At 42.1% G+C, this 23,053-nt stretch overlaps 1 protein-coding gene across 8 annotated transcripts in view; it reads left to right on the top strand.

Annotated features, from left to right (window-relative positions):
• Positions 1–23,053, top strand: part of SYT1 (synaptotagmin 1) — a 511,405-nt gene that overhangs the window by 422,800 nt on the left and 65,552 nt on the right. For all 8 annotated transcript variants that reach the window (XM_073327692.2, XM_073327691.2, XM_073327688.2 and 5 more), the window contains one exon: positions 8,337–8,454. In XM_073327692.2, the coding sequence (XP_073183793.1) occupies positions 8,337–8,454 (118 nt within the window). The remainder of the gene's footprint in view (positions 1–8,336; positions 8,455–23,053) is intronic.

The following is a 23,053-nucleotide window of genomic DNA, read 5'->3' as shown; positions in this document are numbered from 1 at the left end:
CATGGCTTGGTCTGCCCGGGCGGCGGGGCTGCAAGCTCCTGCTGCTCTGAGTGGCATGGTAAGGGGGGAGGTGCAGCAGTGGTGGGAGGGGGGTGGGTTGGATAAGGGGTAGGGGATCCCAGTGGACAGTCAGGGGACGGAGCAGGGGGCAGTTGGGTGGGGCAGAGGTTCTAGGGGGGGTTGGATAGGATGTGGGAGTCCCAGGGGGCGTGGATGTGGATGGGGTTGGGGTAGTCCGGGGACAGGGAGCGGGGGGGGTTGAATAGGGGGTAGGGTCCTGGGAGGGTGGTTTGGGGCAGGGGGTCCTGGGAGGGGGTGGTCAGGGGACAAGGAGCAGGAGGGGATGGGTGGGGTGGGGATTCTGAGGGGGGGCAGTTAGGAGGCGGGAAGTGGGAGGGGGCAGATGGGGTGGGGACCAGGCTGTTTGGGGAGGCACAGCCTTCCCTACCCGGCCCACCATACAGTTTCACACCCCAATGTGGCCCTCGGGCCAAAACGTTTGCCCACCCCTGATCTAAACCATACCTGACAGGTGTTTGTGTCATTAAAGTCCCTAAATGTATATTTAGAGGGTCTATAATCTACATTTCAAAAGTCTATAAATATGTATTTCCATAATCAGCTTTTTGAAAAAGGCTGAGGGAAATTGTGCTACTAGTCTCACTGAAAAGCACCTTTCCCCAAGAGCAGTTCATGAGCCCATGGGCAAGATACTACTCAGTGTAAATGAGGGTGGCAGAATATGCCCCTATGCAAATATATAGTTATGTTGTTGTTAAGCCAATTCTGAAGATTTCCTGGTTTGTCATATGAATAATAATTACCTCCAAGCGACTTTCTGTCTTTCAGTGCAGCTTTGCCAGCACAGTTGCTATTGATGTGATTGAATTTATTTTGAAAAGAAAATTTATTACACACACAGCATTGCTTGAGTAATGCTCACGTTGTTCCACAGATTGACAAATCCAAAAAGATTCAATGCTATGACTAACTTTCTATTCTGAATTCTTCCCAGTGCATCTCTAGACAGTGCACCTCTTTCCGATTTCGGTGTCCATGAGAGAAACAGAGACATCTTTGGCATCATGGGCCCATCATCCCCCTTTTGCAAAAAATACCATGAGAGAGGACAAGATACTAAGGAAGGTCTGTGTGGTTCAGCATGTGGAGTTTCCTAGCTACTAACTGCTCAAGAAGAGAGATTTGCAAGGATCTGAGGGCAGAGGGAGTGAGGGTGGCCTTCCAGCAATGTGAAGCATGAGGCCCAACCTGGCAGAACTTGGTGCAGTTGAGAGACTGCCCCTCCATGGGTCTCCATCCTCACTTGAGATATGTTTATAGCACCTGATCCGTCCCTGTGCCATCCCCACTTTTCCCAGAGAGTTTTAGAAGGTGTTGATTGGCATGAATGCTACCGAGAGCAGCATAAAGTCGGTCTGGAAATGTTGCTGGGTGGCCAGGGGACAATGATACACGAAGGAGTCCTTTTCTCCCCACTCCTTCCAATCTAACATGTAACCCTATCACCAAACCCAATGAATTGCAACTGCAACTTTCAAAAGCCACATTGCAGCCCCTTTTAAATGCTCCTTTTTCTGGTAGTTTTCTCCTCCTCTTAGCCCTGCACGCTACAAGATGATAAGGCCCAATATTGCTTTGGGTTTTTTGTTTCTTAAAGTATGTCAGAAACATCAACTTTTTTGTATCATTCTATAAAAAGTATGAAGAATATTATATGCTAAAGAGGGGCACTGTTCCTAGAGATTAAGCACCAGGAATGAGAGTAATCTGTGTATACAGCATTTTTTTTCAATACCTCATTAGGAAACTATTTTACCAAGACAAAAGTGCAGAATCAAGAGGAGAATCACCAGAAAAGCATGAGCCACTCAGAGCCTTCTCTGCAAGACAGTTTCTATTTTAATAGCTCTTAAACTGGCCTTTTGTAAAGCAGCAAAAATGGTGCCTGTGCTATCTGGTAAAGTCTTGAATTCGTTTCTGTTCTGCTCAGTTGCAGCCTCTTTAAAAGTAATGAAATTATCAAGCTGCTTAGATGGAAGGAGCCTCCTGACTGGCAGTTGGACATTCTAAGAGAATAGGTTAATGTCTGTGAACCTCACAGTTGGATGTTTCTGACACTATAACTGGAAGTTTCCATTCAGTGATCAAAGTAATTTATTGAAATAAATTATTTATACATAAAGCTGAAAGAAATTCAAAATGACAATAAAGCACTTGCATGAGATAATCACCCCACCAGAGGCACTCATCTGTACCCTGTAGCCCTGTAGGGGTTGGCAATTATCTCACAAAAACCACACCTCTACTGATGGCTTTTTATTGCTTCACAGCAGTGCCACCACTCAGAGTATTTTGGCTGATGAATATTTCAAAAAGTTACCAGATAAATTACAGTACACATTAGATATACAAAATTGGATGCAATACGGTTCATATTAGCCGGGGTGGCTCTACCAATTTTGCCGCCCCAAGCAGTCGCCGCCGAATTGCCGCCACCACAAGAGCGACAGAGCTGCTGCCGAATTGCCGCCGCGGGACTCGGACTGTGGCCCCATTCCAATTGCCACCCCAAGCACCTGCTTGGAAAGCTGGTGCCTGGAGCCGGCCCTGCATATTAGGAATAAAAATTAGATGCAATAATTTACCCCAGAGGCAATTTCTTTGATTGTAGGAAGCATTTATGAAATGCACTAGCACAGATTTGAACAAAAAATTGTGCACTGCATGGTAGTGTACAAGCTTTTAAAGAGGTGCCTAAGCTGTTTTCTCAAGTTTTTCATTTAGATGGGCCCATGTTTTAGTGCAGTTTTCCCAACTAGGGTCCATGTAATGGTTGTTGGTGATTTGTGAACTAGCTGTTCACTTGGTATTGCCTTCTTCTCCTTGTTTCCTAGATGCTAAATTGCATGAAAAGAGGTTAAAAATAAATGCTTTCCTAAAGTTACTCCTGCATGTAAACAATTGTAGTAGCTGCCACAGAGATCTTACGTGATTGTGAATGGGAAGAGAGGCAATTCATGACAGTCTGTCTTTGAGACATGACAATCTGTCTTTTAAGATGTGGTTCACCCCACGAAAAAATCTGGAAAAGGCTAATTTAATGTGTTGGCATATGAGTGCCTGTAACTTTTAAAAACTAAAAGCATTATTGAATTATATGAATATCAAGGATTAAAATCCCCTAACCTGGGGTAAAATGGTATTCCTTGTCATAAGGGGAGCTCTCTCTTGAGTTCTGTACTTAATTTTAGAATAATTGAAAATTAAAAATTGATTTAAAGGAATACTGGGTGCATAATGCAGAGATATTCTCACTATTTAAAGCCCTGATTCTGCATTCTTATTCTTTTTTTTCTTTTTTCGTATGGCTTGGGTAGGTAGTGCCAACTACAAATTTATATCTAAATTTGATAGCCAGCACATTGCCGCAGCACTGAGCTGGTGAACGTCCTTCAGACCCCTCGACAAAAGAACGAAGGGGACACTCAGATATGATGTGCTCCATTGTTTGTGCCTGCTGACTTAGGTTGCCAGGCATCCAGTTTTTGACCAGAATGCCCAGTTGAAAAGGGACCCTGACGGCTCTGCTCAGCACCGCTTACCGGGCTGTTAAAAGTCCAGTCAGCGGTGCAGCGGGGCTAAGGCAGGCTCCTTATCGTGGTCAGGTGTCCTCAAGGTGTTGTCGCAAGATCAAACTCCAGTCCAGTATAACACAAAGATATTTTGGATTAGCCTCATGGTTGACGCTCTCACTGCAGAACTGCACATCAAGTTTGGTATTAGTCAATTTATTGTTCAGATGGAAAGCAGTTACCATGTTTTTTTTCAGGTTAGGCCTAAGTTTCCAGGGTTGGAAATAATCAGCCATTGTGCAAATATCTCGGATTAGGGTACAGCTGATAGTATGAAGTCTTGTATGCTGAAGAGCTAGGGCAATGTCATCTGCATATGTGAATTTCCTGGACTCCATCACTGGTATATCTGTGGTGTATAGATTAAAGAGTATGGGAGCCAGGTCAGAGCCCGGAGGGATGCCATTTTGCATTGAGAACCATGTGGGCAGGCCCCTGCTCCTGAATGGAGCCCTGCTGAAGTCAAGCCATCTAGTTCTTAATGTAGCGTTGGGGGTAACATTTTAGTATGTGCTGAGTGGATAGCATGTATGTCTCCGCGCTGAAAGGCTATGGGTTCAAATCGCACAGCAGGATCTAGTTTATATCGAGTGCTGACTCTGAAATGATGGTGTAGAGGAGGTACTGTCCTATTCGAAGTATTGATAGAGAAGTTTAACAAGAACTGCAAAGGTTTCAGAGTAACAGCCGTGTTAGTCTGTATTCGCAAAAAGAAAAGGAGTACTTGTGGCACCTTAGAGACTAACCAATTTATTTGAGCATGAGCTTTCGTGAGCTACAGCTCACTTCATCGGATGCAGTGAAGTGATGAAGTGAGCTGTAGCTCACGAAAGCTCATGCTCAAATAAATTGGTTAGTCTCTAAGGTGCCACAAGTACTCCTTTTCTTTTTAAGAACTGCAAAGTAAATATATAAAATATATATTAATCACTATGGATGATATTTTCAAAAGCACTTACGTTATTTAGGAGCCTAAATCCCAGTGAAAGTCAATAGAAATTATACTGCCAAAGTCACTTTTGAAAAATGGAACTTATGCTCCTAAGCCATTTAAGCTCTGTCAGAACTTTTACCCTGAGTGCCTAAAGATGAAGATAGGTACCTAGCTGCCTTTTCAAAAGCAGCTAAGCGGGTAAGATGTTTCACTGCTGTTGCCAGAAATAAAGTTGCTCTGAAATCATTTCCTGACTTTGCAACCTTTAAAAATGTTCTTTTAATACAGTTATTTGTATGTAATATTTATCTAAGGGGTATAACCTGATTTTTATGCAGGACTTTCCATTGTTTCCTATGAGGAGTTCTGCCTGCAGACTTGTGGCAGTCTGTGGTTATTAAAAAGTGGTACTCAAACTTGCAGAGCTAGACAGCAACTTTGTCACTGAACAAAAATTAACAGAATCCCATCCAGTGTGGGAAAATATGATTACAGCATAGGGTAGCCTTTCTGGATGTCATAGTGGGGTTACACAGAGGGTAAAATAATACATTTGTCCAAGTCAGATAATGACAATGCCATTGTGAATTCATTCCCTCTCCATGTACTGAAGTATTCACTACTTAGGAAAGCAAAAATTAAACCTGCCCAAGTAATGCAATTAAAATACAACCGTGTATCATTAAAAATAGATCTGATGTGAAACACAGGTAATAGACACAAATAATATCGTTACTTTTTATGCCTCCCTTATCTTTCCTAATTATCATCCTTTCCATCTGCTGTCATGTCTTCCTATGTTATGTCTAATTTAGGCCCTGTCCTTGACTGTGGTGGGATTTTGTGCCAGAGTAAGAGTCTGTGCATGCAGGTTTACATTGTAGGCTCCTTAGGACACGAACACTCTCTTTTACATGTCCGTAATATTTCAGGCACCCTTTGGATCTGTTTAAAAAATATTCAGTGATGTTTCTCCTCTTTCTTAGCTGAGGCTCTGATTTGTCCCATTAGTTCCTTCAAAACTGGCAGCTGTCATATCCTCACCATGTTCCAACTTGGGAACCAGCTGCACTTTCAAAATGGGCCAATTTGGAGAAAACAAAAAATCTGTCAAATAAATAGACTTGTATTGTACTGCAAAGATGCATTGGTGGGATGGAAAGATTTCTTTAAAGATAGTTCTTTTCTTTGCTTCCAAAATTAACTGTGGGATTAGATTATGTGCCAAAAGGAGTGCCATTGTTTGAAACAGAAGCAGTGATGTCTGAAATGCCTAATTGAAATGTTTAGTGTACCCTGATTCTTCTGTTTGCTAAAGCAACACAGATAACTCCCCAGAGGCACCATTGTGAATGAGAGGAGATAGCAGATCTAATCACACACATGATCATTTCTGGCCAGTGTTTTTGTTCATTTATATCTTTCTTGTATCTTAAAGTTCAGAAGTATTTGTCCTTATTTTTAACACAAAGTTTCCATAATTGTGAGAGTAATTCAGCCTTCCTTGAAGCGCCATCACTGTAAAGAATACATTTAACAGCAAAACGCAACAGATGTGGTCGCAGGCTCCCCACTGGTCTGTTGTGATGCTCAAGGCAAAATGAAGTGCCTCCAGGCACTCAAGATGTGTAGAGGTTAGCACTGTGACCTTTCCCCAAGCTGCCATCTTATCCAATCTGGTACAATATGAAGGAGACAAGACCCTTTTGCAATCAGAGAAATGTAGAGCGGGGAGGGACCTTGAGAGGTCATTTAGTCCAGTCCCCTGCACTGAGGCAGGACCAAGAAAACCTAGACCATCCCTGACACGTTTGTCTAACCTGTTCTTAAAAATCTCCATGGATGGGGATTCCACAGCGTCCCTAGGTAACGTGTTCCAGTGCTTAGCTACCCTTGTAGCTAGCAAGTTTTTCCTAATAACCAAACTAAATCTCCCTGGCTGCAAACCAAGGTGATTACTTCTTGTCCTACCCTTGATGAGCATAGGCAGAGGGTGAAAATATTGTTTGGCTGAGGAAAACTTAATAGCTACCCAGAGAGGACAGGGGGGTTGGAAAGTGAGCCTGCCCCGCATTCACCGGCCTGCAGTGTACGTACTGAGGTCTCCTACTACTGCCACTTCCTGCAGGAGAGAGGGGACCCTTTCTGCTCCCTAGGGGAGTGAAGGCCCTGCTACCATCCCTGGGAGGACAAGGAGCCCCAGTGCAACAGTTCATGCCTCACTGGGAGAGGACCCCTACCACCAACACTCCTAAAAGATGGGGGATCAAAGTGCAGGGGCAGAGTTCCATGGGTGGAGCCATGAGTGACCCAGGACATAGTGGGCCTAGTCAGGTGGCTATTCAGTGGCCTGCCAAATCCTTCTATGGCATGTTTAGAGCATCCATTACTGTGGTATGGAGGCCTATGGGAAGCAATTCGATGGTCTCAGTTCCTTTCCTGCTGAACAAATATCCATGCTTGATGCAAATATTTACAAGTATGTTTCCAAAGCACTGCAGCTCACCATGAAAAATGAAGGGACATTTCAAGCCAATAACTGACATTCTTAGCAGAATGAGGCCAAAGACTGTATGGGTCATGGAGATTGATATATTCTGTTACACACAGATCAGGGAGAAGTCATGTTGGTAGTAGTGGCTCCTGTCCCCCAAGGCTGGGCCCAGCTCTGTGCTGGCCCGGCATGGGGAAAACAAGGAAGTGAGGTTGGAGAGTGGGCCTGCACTCACCCCGGGGACTTGGAGAACAAGCCCACCTAGCCCCACACTCACCCCAACAGCCGTGGCTCCCTCCTGTCCTGCAGGTCTGGAGCCAGGGCTTGCAGAGCCAGCTCAACTAGCTCTGTGTTCAGTCTGGGCAGCAGCAGTTCCATCCTGTCCCAGAGTGCTCGCCAGGGCCCAGTTCCACACTGCCTTCCATTGGCTTTTGGCGCTAGAAGGAGCCTGTGACTGCGTCATGTGGTGCACATCAGGGCTTCTCCTCAAGCTGGGCATGTGGTGTGGAGGCAGGGGGCAGATGTGTGCTGAGTTTATAGATTTTGGAGGGCCAGACCCACTCTATCCTAACCCCCCCGAAGCCTGTGTTGATGGGACTGGAGAATATTGATGACTGTCTCTTTATAACAGCTTCTGACATATTTGAAGACTGCTATCGTGCACCTCGGTCAGCCTTCTGTCCTCTAAACTTAACATGCCAAAATTCTCACCTTTTCCTCATAGGTCATGTTTTCTAAACTTCTTGTCATATAATGGCTTCTGTTTGCATGGCAAAGCATGATAAGAATGATGATAAGAATAATGATTTCACTGACAATAATGTAATGGTTATTTGGACGAGTGCTAACCAACCAACTGAGGCTGAAACATGTGAGGAACAAAAATTATGCTGCTGCTGCTTTGGGTTATAGCACAAGTGGAACCTCTAAAGGCCTGACCTCGTGGGGTGCTGGCTTCGTGCAACTTGCATTGAAACCCATTGAACCCGTGGGCATTCAGCACCTCACAGGATAGAGCCCAATGAGCTTAAAACAGAGTTGCTGAAGCTGGGTTCAGGTTTCCCACTTTTTAAACTGAACAGCTTGAAGCTGATTTCTCAGGCTGTAATATTACACATTTTATTTTAAAACAAGTGTTTGAAATACAATCCAATTAACCTACTTTGTGGGCTTTCAGAAGTCTATGGTTTGGCTTGGTTTCTTAAATGTACTTAAACTGATTAAAAATAGCACATTTCCTTGTTTGTTTTCATAGCAAGAGAAGTTGGGTGATATCTGCTTTTCCCTCCGCTATGTGCCTACTGCTGGCAAGCTGACTGTCGTCATTCTAGAGGCAAAGAATCTGAAGAAGATGGACGTGGGTGGCTTATCAGGTAAGTGTAAGAAAGTCTGCATGTAGCAGATACTCTGCTAACCTGTAAAGCAAAGGAACTGCTTTTCCCCTTCCCTTGAGAAGGTGAAGACTCTTGCTTATATTCCAAAGTGAATTTTGCAGTCACTGGTACTCATTGGATAGCTGTGTGCATGAGAGCCCATACATAGCTTAAAAACAACACAGTGCATTATGCATTGCATTCAGGACTTAGACAAGATCTAAACAATTAAACAGTCAGATGACACTGCAACCTCGCTGTAATTTCCTCCTTTCCTGTTGCCTGGAGATAAATATGGATTATTCAAGAGGAAAAAATTTGATTATACTTCCTATTGTATTTCTAATCTTCCACCAAACCTTGAGAATGAGCTGCATTTCTCTGCAATGTTTCAGACACTATAATAGAGGTACTTATAACAGGTCACTATACTGGCTAGTGATTGAGGTGCTGGGGGTGATTGCTTCTACATTGCAAGGGCTTGACTGTGACTGGCTCATGCACAAGGGTAGGAGGGACACCCTCTCTCTTGTCCCTATGTGCAGGGGTGGTCACAATTGCAGTCCCTGTACTTGTGGAAGGACAGGGGTTGCTTCCTCCATGCCCCATTGGATGCACAATGCCCCAAAGGGGTTAGGAAAGCATGGCCCCATCTCCCTTTTGGCACCAGCTCATAGTAAGGCTGGCACACTGTAGGTAGGATCATATGCCAGTCTAAGAAATGGTGAAGCCTGCACATGGGAAGTTTGGAGCAAGATTGCGAATCACAGTCCATCCCCAAAATCCTTTGGGAGTGGTGGAGCTCCACACTGATCTCCATTCATGGCTGTGTCTAAAATACAGAATCTAGCTAATGCATGAATTACACATTAGCAGAAATCAAATTATGTGCTGTTAAATAAGATATTTTGCACAAGGAGAGATCTTACAAAAATATTTTTTATTCACCTCATGTTTAGAAGTGACTATTTGTAATTTCTCATCAGTTTATACACACGCAATGGGAATGGGATTGTTTCTAATAGCAACTAGGTCATGGTCTAGAAATAGAAACCTTTAGTGATGTCATTACGGTGGAGAGAGGACTGGAGAACATACCACAGGGAATGATCTCCAGTTGGCACGGAGACGATGGACGAAATGATCTCATAGGTGTGTGTTTGCTTATTTCTACAAATCTATGTTAGGACTAGATAGAGTTGTGTCAAATATTCATACAGAACCCAGGAACTTGCTCAAAGTACGTACTGCATTTGATAAACATAAGGAGGGAAAGTCACAAAGTGAGGAAATCTGTCTAGGTCCCTTTTTTTCCCCACCACCAAATTTTGGGTCACCACCCTCTCCCACTATGTGTCATTTTTTTTGTCTTCAGGGAAACAAGGTGATCTCCCTTCCCTTCTGCTACTTCCTGTGCCTTTGGGGGCACAGGTACCCACTACTCCTATCTTTACAGAGGGACTGCCAGTCTGGGTCACAAACACTAACTTCTACTTACAGGAAAATAGAAGATGGAAACACTACGGTTCTCATCACATCGAGCTCTGTAACAAGCCAAAAGGCAGCAAGTACCCTTAAGGTTTAGCATAGTAATTAAAGATTCCCTAGGAAATCACTACCTATCATGTTCTATCAGTAATGTATTAACAGACCATAACGATAAGACAGATAAACTTGTATTTTTAAGATAGCAGACAAGGGAACATTCATAATGAAGATTCATAGGTTTTAAGGCCAGGAAGGATCACATGACCATCTAGTCTGACCTCCGGCATTACACATTTTATAGAATTTTCCCCAGCAATTCCTAGATGAAATGCAAAACTTCTGGTTGAGCTAGAGCATATCCTTTAGAAAGATATCCAGGCTTGATTTATAGCTTCAAGTGGTGGAGAATTCACCCCATTTTCTGGTGTGTGGTTCTAATGGTTAATTCCCCTATTAATTCTTTTATTGAAACATTTGCCATTCTGAATTTGTCTAGCTTCCTCTTCCAGCCATTAGATTTTTTTATGTATTTGTCTGCTAGATTAAACTGCCAACTACTATCAGAAATCTCTTCCCCTTGGTAGGTACTTATGTACTGTGATCAAGTCACCTCTTGACCTTCTGTTTGGTAAACTCAATAGTTTGAGCTTCTAAAATCTTTCACTTTAAGATAGTTTTCCAGAACCTCAAATCATTCTTGTATCTCCTTTCTGAATCGTTTCTAATTTTTCACAATCCGTTTTGAAACGTGGACAATGGAGACGTAGTACTGCAGGAATCAATGCTGCGTATGGAACTAATTGCAAATAGATGCTAACGAGCATCTTCTTTGAGCCTTATACTGTGATCCTTTCAATAGCATTTTTTAGCATTCTACTTTGTATTCTAACCTATGATCAGGTTCACATCATGGGGTAAGTCTTGTGTCTCAGTTACAGGGCAGAGAATCGGGACATCTGTATTCTACTCCAGGCTATGCTACAAACTTACTGATATTGGAAAACAGTAATTCAATTGTGTAAGTAGTAATAGGACTTCTCATGTGAGTAAGGGGATCACAATGTGGCCCTAACCTCTATGTACCTTGGCGCTCTTGTCTGTAGAAAAGGGATGATAATTCCACAAAATTGTTCTGTGAGATTTACAAACCTTAATGAATTAAAAGCATTCTGTGTACTTCAGATGGAAAATGTTATCTTAAAAATGATTTTCAAATAAGCATGTTTAGTATTGCTCTAAGTGCTGAAATGCCTCAAATAGTGCAAGAGGTTATTTCTAGAAGGGAATTAGATTCTGCGTTCCTTTGCTAGGACCAAGCCATCTTAAAGATACCACCACTCCTCAGCAACAAGCAAACCCAACAGGACCCAGCAGTTGTAAGTTGGGGGGTCTAAAAGTCACTGATCTGAGGTCAGCTATAGAAATATGAATTTCTGCTAGAGCCTGTTTATTTGGAGCCTTTCAGAACATAATACAAAACTTATTCTAGGGTAGGTGTTTAAAAATAATAGAATAGAATTTAAATAAAAAATAATCAAGATGATTGATCACAGATGGCACCAAATTACAGTCCTCCACACAGTTGACCATCCTCATTTTGCAACACATGAATTGAGAGCCCCTCCAAAAGAGTTTGGTTTGCCTGACCGTCACAAATAGCCGCTAATACAATATCTCGAATATAAAAACCCAGGCCTTGTCTATACTACATGGTTTTGTCACAAAAGTCAGCTTTTGTTGACAAAGCAGCGGAGATGTACACCTGAAAATGCTCCTCCCACCCATGTAACTCCTCTGTCATGCTGACCTAATAAAACCACCTCAACGAGAGGCGTAGGACTCATGTCGGTGTAGTAAGGGCAACGCCGTGACAGTGTAGATGCTGCATTCCTTACAACAGCTGTTAGCTGTCATTCTTGTCTGCTGCCTGGTCTCCTCTCCAAGCTGGGCTGCCTCCCAGGGTCCCAGCTTGGGCTGCCACCCAGGCTCCCCACTCCCTACTGGGAGCCCTGCTGCCCTCTCGCTCCCTGCTCCCCCCACTGGAAGCATGGCAGCCAGCTGTACTCCAGGCGTAGATCTCCCTGCCAGAGGCGAGAAGCCCCAGGCAGCTTCCCCCCTGCTCCTGGCTAGAGCGTGGAGGCGAGAAGCCCTGGGGGGCAGCTGGGCTCCCAGTGGGGAGCTGCGTGGAGCTGAGAGCCCTCGCTCTGAGTCTCCCACAATGCCCTTCTTCAGTCAGTGGACGCACTGAATGTGCACCTCCGGCAGAAGAGGGAGGGTAGTGTGGATATCAGTAATTATTGCGGTGGCTGTAAGTCAGCCTAACATAGGTCGATTTATCTTTGTAGTGTAGACATAGCCTGACAGTGAGATAATGTTGGTTTAAAGTGGGAGAGTAGTTTTTTCTAGGGAATCTCTCTCACACATAAATCATGCAGAAGCAACTTTCAAAACCGAGACCCAGATTCTGCCCCCACCTCACACTAAATAGCACCTTACTCTGCAAGTAGAACTACTCTTGGAATAAGACGTTGTTCAGTGTAAGTCGGGGCAGCAGGATGTGATCCCAACAAATGAACTCCTTTCCCAGTATAGTTTTGTGATTTCTTTCCCCCAGAAGCAAAAATTGCTTTTCATTTTGTAAAACTGAAAGTAGTGCATCACAGTGGAGGTGGGAAAATGTGAACAATCAAACATGATCTCAAGCTGAATATTGCCCACACATTCCACAGCACTTACTGTCACCCGGAGGAGGCCATTAGCAGGAGATGGAAATTATGTAGGTGTCACATGGGAAAAGAATCTTAAAAGTTTGTGAAAAATAGAGAAAAATCTGCTGTTTTTCAAGTTAAAAACCATTTTATTTTTTGTTATCCTTTCCTGTTGTGAGAAGGGCATGCAAAAGGGGGAGTAGGAAGGGATACAGCATTATGTTACACCTGAACTCTGTGCCCCACAGAAGAGTTTGTTACCTGTATTGCATGTTCAAAGTAGGAGCAGCACCCCAGTTCCTGTGGAATTCTGACATGGACATGCTTCTGGGCAGCACACACATTGCAGTTGCATCAGAGAGAGGGCAGTAGGTTTCCTTCATGCTTTATCCCACACTTTTTGGGTTTTGTTGCTGGTGTTGGTAAATGTGTGCAGTGCCTTTTTCACATGGAGGAAGATCACTGTGCAGCATTTTAAGGGAGTAGGAACTAGTACCCTCAGGGTATGTCTACTCTGTAGCTGGGAGTGAGCCACCCAGCCCGGATACACAGACTCACTCTAGCAGGTCTTGAGCTAGTGTGCTAAAAATAGCAGTGAGGACATTACGGCTTGGGCTTGACCCCCTAGACTTGAGAGCCGCAACTCCAGCCCAAGTCATAACAACAACATTACTATTTTTAGCACACTAGCTCGAGTTGCCCTAGCATGAGTCTATCTAGCTGGGCTGGGAGGTTCAGTGTAGACATACCCTCAGTCTTCCCCCATGTAGAACTGGCCACAATGTAGCCCAATAGCTTCAAAAACCTTAATTTAGCAATTTGTAAAATTATTGTAGTTGTTCTAAGGCACCCCTATTCAGGACAGCATTTAAATTTACCATTGTTGTCAGTGGGATTTAAGGACACACTTAAAGTTAATCATGCATTTAAATGCTTCCCTAAATAGGGACGGGCTTAAGTGCTTTCCTGAATGGGGCCTAAAACAGCAAGAGGTACATTTTGTTGAAATAACTTCTTCTAACCACATTGCATGGTATTTCTGTGATGACTTCACTGAAATTTTAAACTTGTGAGTCAATATATGTATCTGATTTAATTCCTACTGTAGTTGCAAAAAAACCCAAAAAAACTTGACTCCAGCATTTTGTACTTCTCCATAAATTACAGGCCATTTAAAGACAAGCTCAAATTACTTAGGAAATAAACAATAAAAGACAACAGACTAATCATCAAATTCATTGGACTCCTTGTGACAAGCTCAGATCACCCATCTGACCAATAAACTTCTAGGCCTTCAACTTAATTGCAACATCAGGCAGCAACTAAAGCAAGCCTTAGCTTGAAAACTGGAACTGCTTGGCCCTAGCTCATCAGCTCAACAGAACAAGTGGAAATTATTGTTGTTGCTGAATGAAGGCTTCTAGCAAACAACTACGTATGTTTTAAAATGACATTTTAAATATTTTCCTGCACTTTGATATCTGGAAAGTGTTTTCTAGAAATGTTGGGTATGACAAGATTGTCTCTGTTTGCCAACATTCAGTAAGACCTTTCTACATGGTTTTATAGGTAAAATTTTCAAAAGCATCTAAGTAATTTAGGCACCTAAGTCCCTTTGCATGTCAATGGGAGATAGGCTCCTAAGTCCTTTAGGAGCTGTTCAAAATTGCATCTATATTATTTGGACAAGTTAAAAAGATTTCAAAAATGGGTTGCAACTCAGCCTTCCATACAGCCCACAAAGTAAGCCCAGATTTACAGCCACCTCTCTGCAGAAACTGTCTGCATTTTCCCAGCAGGCATAAAGCCTGTGTGGCAAGCTCCTATGACACCTGTGCATAAAGGATGAGGAGTGGCATGGCTGGAGTGCGCTGCATTGGACAGTAACTTTGGAACCATTGCCAGGTTGCATAAATTATGACAGCCCCTAGGCTGCTCTAATCTATGCCAGAGTCAGGATTTAAGAAGAATTGGGAAGAGAAGAGAATTGTAATTGGCTCCTTGGTGGTCCAGTGCCACTTTCTGCAAAATCAAGCATATCTTGGCATAAAAGAGAAGCTGGCCCATAATCCAGTGCATTATGTGTCTCCACTAATCTCAGTATTAATGGATTATAAATAGAAAATAAATCAGATTTTCAGCATTTTTTGTCTGCAAAGCCAATATCATAAACATAAAACTATCCCAAGGGACCAAATTATATTACAACAGAAATAAAGCTACAGTTTCCTGTAATTAAAAATCTGTTTTCAACACCACCTTCACATTTAAAAAGCCTTTCTTGGGTGTCTTATAAAAAAAAAACGTCGTTGACAAGAAAGAATAGTTTAGAGTCAGAATTTTTGAAGAGATAGTGAATGCTCATGAATTATGCAAGTCAGAACTTTCATTTTAATAACTTCATTAAAATATAAAAAACCTTAAAAGCCAGCCAACATGAATATAATATTGTAGAAGAGAAATACATTGAGTGCTGTGACCTTGCTACCAGCCGTATTGAAAGAATAACACGAAAAACCTTACTGGAAAAGAAAAGAGATTTATTAATGGGCAAAATTAACAATAAAAAACAAACACCACAACAACTACATATCCACCTATATTAATCCTAAAGACTCCATCAGAGCCTTTACACTCTGTACAGAAGCTATCTAGCCATCTTAGGGTTGTCTGTGATGCCTATCACCATAACGTCTAAGGTGTCACTGACTGGCAGAGACAGAGGCAAAAGATGAGTGTAGCCTGCATAGTTATCTAATCCCTCCTGAACAGCCTCATGTATGACCTCAAGGTAAATTTTGTTTGTGTTAGATTGCCCATGGGGGATGGGATCAAATCAAAATAACCAGGTGTATCACCTTCATAGCACCCTTGTGTTGAAACTGACTCTTCTATGTTGATCAAAATACCACCTGATGATGTCCTCCGTATCACAGTGTAGATAGGAATTTACCTCTCTGATCCCAGCTTTTCTCTGCTCTGGCACAGCTGGTAATTTCTGTGCTGTCTTTTACCTGACAGGTTGCTATTTCGGATTATAGAAAAGGCCTAAGGGAGTTGGTCCCTCCAATCCAACTCTGTCCTTTCCATCCATCAGTTGATCATTTTCCTCAACTGGGGAAGCCAGTTCTGAGGCTGAAAGCTCGGAGGGATTTGACATTTATATGGGCTAAAAATCTCCATATTATATCAAAATTAAGAGCTATAAACCCTCATACTTCAGGGCATACGTCAACCTGGGTTAGGAAGAAACTTTCCTTATGAATAGGTTTTCCTATGTTTGTTCATTTGCGGGGTGAGTTGAGGAAGGGAAGAGGGGGTTGCACTTTCCACTGAATCATCTGCTACAGGCTACTTGACTGCAACAACATATTGAATTAGATGGACCATCTAAAATATGGCAATTCCTACTAAGAAGGGACATTATTTCAGCAGAGTCAAATTGTTCTGCTATGTTTTCTTGCAATGCCTAGGGTGAGAACTAGATTGTACATGCCGATTAACAATTAAACTAGAATTGTACCGAGCTTGTAAACATTGCTCTCAGAAGCTTTAATACAGGCGCTTTTCTACAAGCAAACGGCATATAGATTCAGTCAGAATTAACATACAGTTGCTATTTTAGCAGCTGGATTATTTGAGAAGGGAGAGATTTCTAATTACATGTATAAACCCCTATAGTAATAGACGTTGACCAAGGATGGAGTGATCAACAATCAGCTGGTCAGATTGATAGATGAACCTTGTAAACAAACTGCTCATTAACTCAACTTCAGATCCGCAACAACAACAAAAAGTGTGGAGGAGGAGAATTTATCCTTCCAGTGCTAATTTTCCATTCCTTTCCTTTCCACTTTTAAAAAGTAATAATCTTGCCTTTTTAAAACTGGATTTTCTCATTTGGTCTAATTTTAAGAGGGTTTTTGTTTAATTTATGTTGTATTTGTTTTTATTCTGTTGTACAGCAACCCTAAGGAAGAGGAAGGCCTACCTATATATAATTATTATTCACGTATTAATAATTATTTTATTTAAAATGTAGTGATTAACATCCAAGATTTGGCTTAACTCTACAAGAACATCATAACAATATGTGCAGCTGTGAAATAGATTCAGAAATACTGTAGCTAGTGTTGCAGTGCTGGAGTCCTTGGGGCAATTAGTCAAACAGAGTTGCACATAGGCTTACCAGCAGGCTTAATTTGCTTTTAATAATGCTGAAAGCTGCCGCAATTGAGATACTGGCTGTAAAGCTGCTGCCTATTTCTTGGTTTTGCTATAGTTGAAAAGAAACAATTTTTTAAAAAATATTATACTCAAATCGGGGGGGGGGGTGAACCAGACTAAATACATTTTTAGATCAATGCTTAAATTTTGGTAGAAGCTTGAAAAATATAGTTAGGATTTTGGGGTTGGGGGAGGGACTCTGTAAAGCCACATGATTTGTAAAGCACCATAAGCATTTTATTGACATTGCTGTGCACTTCAAGTTCTAGGGAGCTTCTGTTACTTTCTAATGAAATTATAAGACTGATCTGAAAATCTGATTACACATTACTTACATTTTACATGCTTTTTTTCCCCTGGTCTAAGCCCTGTGTGGGCAGGACAGTTGATTGATGTGTACTATTTTGTGTGTGACTGTTTTATAGGTTTCCCTGTTCTGTTTCCAGGTGGGAAACTGGCATGTGTGTGCATCTCAAAGGAAAGGGGGGAAAATCGCAAATTAGAGCCTTGATCCTATATTCCCACTGAAGTCAGTGGTAGTTGTTTACAGTGATGAGAATTGAGATGCCTAATGCCCAATCCTGTGCTGAAAATATACCTGTGAATGTATAGGAAATGGTGGTTCTGGCACTTCTATTGCTAATGTATACTTTTCTTGTAATAAAATGTATAGGAAAACGGGTTACATATTTCTTATTCTCTAGCAATATTGCCAGTTTATGTATACTTTTTCAGGTGGTTTGTTTGTGGAAATTTGTTTACTGGTCTGAAGACTCAAGGTTCATCAAATATGTTAGAAAATGTGACTTGTCATGGGGGAAGCTCTCCTTTGATAGCGGGAGATTAGATTGCCAAACAAAAATAAAAGCAAAGTTCCAAGGTACAAAACTGCCAAATCAAAGCTCTTCCTTTTCAAGGTAAATAAAATTAGGAGAACAACACGATTTCTTCTCTCATTGAGTCCAGGCTCCTCCGCTTTCAGTTATCCATTTCCTCTTCTGCTTTCTGTGAACATCAGCTTGATTCTGTAACATAATGGGCCTCCATGGCATTCTCTCCCCAGCAACTTTACCTGTCCTGATTTATTTCCATAACCCTGCAGAAGTGACAGAGAAATCAGGATTATGGGCCTTCGTCCTACCTGGGCAACACAGGCCAAGCTGTCTTTGGGCTACAGGTACAAAGGGGTAGAATATCCACGACAGTATCTTAGTTACATGGGAATTTAACCACTTAAGAGGATAATCAAATAGCTACAGAAAGTGTAGAATTATCACTTTTGCCTCTTGCAAAAGTAGGATGATGATGGAGCTGAGAGAGCAGTGTGTATGAATAGCTGCATGTTTGTTGATTTCCCTTCTGTGACAGCTGTGGCCCTGAAATCTCCAGTCCTTTTATTCTAGATGTTATCAACCTAAATCACAGATTTGGGGGGGAGGGTGGGGGAGGGGGGAGGGAATTAAAAGGAGCTGAGTGTACCTCATTATGTAAGAAAGTCACAGTGTCCATTTACTTGGGCTCATACTAAATGAGGAAGACTAGGGGCATCATTAGAGTTCAGTGGCCAATGGAAATAAAAATGTCAGTGTTTTGAGTTCAAAGATCTGGTGTCCACTGAGAGCACTTGCTGCTTCCAGCACATTAGTGAATTACAAAACTGACTGGGTAAAATGCTAATGAATGACTGTTCTTTTGAGACTATTTTTCATTGCATTGGGTAGTTTCCTGTTAGTACATCTGACAACATTGCTGCACAAGTTTTGGGTACCACAGTTTAGGAAAGATGTGGGTAAACTGGTGAGAGTCGAGAGGAGAGCAACAAAGATGATAAAATGTTTAGAAAACCTGACCTACGAGGACAGGTTAAAAAAACTGGGTGTGTTTACTCTTGAGAAAAGAAGACTAGGGAGACCTGATAAAAAGTCTTCAAATATGTTAAGGGCTGTTGCAAAGGGGATGGTGATCAATCAGTAGGACAAGAGGTAATGGGTTTAATCTGCAGCAAGGGAGATTTAGGTTAGATGTAGTTAGAATTTTTTACCCTAATAAGGATAGTTAAGAACTGGAATAGGTTAACAAGGTAGGCTGTGGAATCCCCCTTATTGGAGGTTTTTAGGAACACGTTGGACAAACACCAGTCAGGGATGGTCTAGGCATACTTGATCTTGCCTCAGAACAGAGGGCTGAACTAGATGACTTCTCAAAGTCCTATATTTCTATGATTCTCTTAAAAGAATAAATATTTTATGCCTTGTAATGAGAATAGTTAATAGGCTGTGTCCTATAGTATAAATCATACAAAATTCAGTGTATATAATACTTCATAACCGCTGAACCGCTTCTGAGTGTATCAGGTATGTCTTTAGCAATTGGGTAATGTTTGCATAAGCAGGTGCAATGGGGTTTAACCAGCAAATGAGGTTAAATTAAAATAAATTCTACTCATTCACAATGCTCTTTATTGGAAAAATACAAATTTTCAAATAATTTTAAAGGGAAAAAAACTTAGGAGAATTATCCACTTTCCATGTTAAGACACATCAAGCAAAGCAAGGATGCTGAAATATTTTATAACCATTTGAATAATGAGTTGATATGAGAAAAAAAAACCTAAGGCTGAAATTTTTAAATTAGGGCACCTAAAGTTAGTCCCTGGGATGAGATTTGCAAGTGGGATTTGAGCATTTAATTGTCAGGTTCCCTTGAAAATTCATAGATTCATATATTTTAAAGCCAGAAGGGATCATTAGATCATGTAGTCTGACTCCTGTAAAACAGAGGCCATAGAATTCCTGTGCTGAGCCCAAAAACTTGTGTTTGGCTAAAGCTTATCTTCTAGAAAGACATACAGTCTTAAAGACTTCAAGAGATCAAGAATATTTCACTTGCCTTGGTAGTTTGTTCCAGTGGTTAATTTCCTTCACTGTTAAAATTGTTTGACTTGTTTGTAATCTAAATTTATCAGGCTTTAACTTCCAGCCATTGGTTCTTCTTATACCTTTAAAAAATCCTTTAGTACTAAATATTTTTTCACCTTCAAGGTACTTATATATTATAATCAAGTCATCTCTTGATCTCCTTTTTGATAAACTAAACGGATTGGGCTTCTTAGGTCTCTCACTGTAAGGTATTTTTTTCTAACCCTCAAATTACTTTTGTGCCTTTTCTCTGCATCCTTTCCAATTTTTAGTGATAAGCATGAGCTTGCAACATGTACATTTTTTAAGATCAGAAGCTGTGGCTGTGCAGATGAATAAAGGTTTGTTTGACTTCACGATAGCATTTGCAAAGTGTTGTACAGCAAAGCTGTTCCAGTTGGTCAATTGCTAGATTAAATCTGGGTTAATCTGAGTTGCATCTTCTTGGTTATAGGGTATTGCGGGGACAGGGTGAATGGTGAGAAAAAAGTTTCATGTTACTTTGTAGATAAAATCACTTGGATGTTTACAGAATTGTCTACTGCAGTGGAAACACAGCACTATTTTGAGGGGCGTCTTCTCTTCTTGCTACTTTCACTCATGGTCCTTTGTGCTAGGACTGCTCCAAGTTAAAGGGGTCCAATGGCAATTGAACCAATGTCCTTCCTGTCTGGTGCAGGCAAATAGGGAAGTACTGTCTCAGCTGTTGGTGGAGATTGTCCATGTTACCTTGTGTGTGTGCGTGTGGAGGTGGGGGATATAGTGATGGCTATTCTTAAGAATGTTGTTATCTGGCTGTGATGGTAGCCCTGGGGTGCAACCTGGATTATGGGACTGCTGAGCCCTCCAAACCCACCAACCTGGGCTGCCTCTCACATTTTGATGCTGATGTCAAACTACAAGCCTCTGACAGGCACTGCACTCACACAGACATCCACAGGCAGGGACATGCCTATCTAGTTTCATGAATGATCTCCCAGCTAACCGTGAACCATCAATACGGAGGCTCCAGCCAATTCCCCCCAGCTCCCCTGTCTTGCACCCCAGAACTGTACCATCTTGCAATGGTCAGAAGCCTGGCCAATGTAAACCTGGTTTGCCACTTCGTCAAAGAAAAGTGGACATGCACCAGCCTTTGTAATCTGAGCAGATTTCACAAGGGCTTTAGGCAAAGTCACTGATAAGGATAAGACACTAAAATAAGTTTATTAGCTACAGAAATATAGATTTTAAGTGATTATAAGTGGTAGGCACAAAGGTCAGAGATAGTTACCTTAAGAAAATAAAAAGTAAACATGCATTCTAAATCCTAAACTTTTAGTGTAAACAAGAGTTGAATCAAACCACTTTTCTCACCCTGACAGATGGTACAAGCAGGTTACAGTTCCTCAAAACACAGGCTGGAACTACCTTCCCACCTGGGACCAAACTTCCCCATTTCAAAGTCTTTGTCCTCCAGACATCCTTACAGGTATTGAACTGGGGTAGGGGGAGAGACAGGCCAAGTGATGATGTCACTGTCTCTCTTTTTGTACCTTCTTCCAGCTGCTAGAAAGATCCTTGCTGTGACGAGGGGGGTCAGTCAGTCCCCATTGGTCAAGCAGTCTCCATTGCATATGTGCCTTCTCTAAGGACTTTCTGGAATAGTGGATTGTGTGTTGATGGCTACTCCCTTGTGTTGGTGAGCCGTTAATGCCGTCCGGCTATCGATGGCTACTCCTTTGTTGTAACCGAAAGGCTGGTTGTGGGTGTTCCCAACCTCACAACATATTTCAGTAACACATATAACAATAGTTCATAACTTTACATATAAGGATAGCACATACAATCCAACAGGATATTAATGTTCAACAGATCAAGACTTTTAAAATGGTGCCTCACAAGGTACACTTTGTACAAAACATATCATAATTATAAAACAGTAGTGAATATGAGGTTTCCAGGGTGCTACTTTGAGGTCTGGAGTGTCACACTGGCCTCTACTCAAGAAACCAAAATTCAATGAGGATAAGCAATTGGCCTGGTTCCAACCTTTTTCTTTGTTGGGACTGGCCACTGAAAAGGTTGTAATAGAGCCGTTCTGGAAATTTCTTGAATCTGCAGATTTCTTTGACTTCTGTCAAAAAGGTGTCAGTCTTGGGTGTGGGGTAGAAACTGCTCTTGTGGCACTAGTTATTGATTTCCTCTTGGCCATTTATTATGTTAAAGGGCTTGATTCTCCTCAGACTTACACCTCTGTTAATCAGGAGTAACTCTTGGGGTGAGGTGTGTTGCACTGGTGTAAACTGGCACAAGTGAGAGAAGAATCAGGTCCCAAGTGTCCATGCTCTCCCTTTTAGCTCTGATAGCAGCCTTTACCCCCACTGACCACATGTTTCTATAGACTTATCTTTGTACCCCAGCTTAGGTGGGACAGTATCACTCCTAGGTGCCTCCATTCTTATTTGCCTGAGAGAAGCCAGAGGGTAATGGGTGGGCAATTGCTTCTCTGCATGTAAGATAACGTGGGGGTCTATTCTGTCTTTCCTGTTGTTCAATGTATATAAGAGGTTGCTCAGAGGGTTAGTGAGGAGACAGAGACTGCAGTGTACTCAATATGTTCATGTCTCTGCCTCTACCATACCCAGGGCTGGCCTTACCATGAGAAGAACTCAGGGGGCTGCCTCAGGTGCCAGGCTGTGGGCGGGGGGCGCCACTAGGACCCAGAATGCAGAAAATTGGGTCTGCTGCTGGTGCATATGTATTCTCTCTGCTCTAGATGCACAGAGATTGTGGAGTGCTGTACTGGAGGAAGGAGGGTATAAGGGACACATCAGGCAGGCAGGAGAAAAGGTGAGAGGGGATAATCTTGGCTCAAGTGATCATGAGCTAATTCAGTTCAAACTGAATGGAAGGATTAATAAAAATAAAATCTGCAGCTAGGGTTTTTGACTTCAAAAGGGCTGACTTTCAAAAATTAAGGAAATTAGTTAGGGAAGTGGATTGGACTGAAGAATTTATGGATCTAAAGGTAGAGGAGGCCTGGGATTATTTTAAATCAAAGCTGCAGAAGCTATCGGAAGCCTGCATCCCAAGTAAGGGGAAAAAATTCATAGGCAGGAGTTGTAGACCAAGCTGGATGAGCAAGCATCTCAGAGAGGTGATTAAGAAAAGCAGAAAGCATATAGAGAGTGGAAGAAGGGAGGGATCAGCAAGGAAAGCTACCTTACTGAGGTCAGAACGTGTAGGGATAAAGTGAGACAGGCTAAAAGTCAAGTA

This window comes from Lepidochelys kempii, chromosome 1, assembly GCF_965140285.1.
Source record: "Lepidochelys kempii isolate rLepKem1 chromosome 1, rLepKem1.hap1, whole genome shotgun sequence".
Classification (NCBI taxonomy): Eukaryota; Metazoa; Chordata; order Testudines; family Cheloniidae; genus Lepidochelys; species Lepidochelys kempii.
The sequence above is the reverse complement of the archived record's forward strand: the minus strand, read 5'-3'. Positions and strand labels throughout refer to the sequence as shown.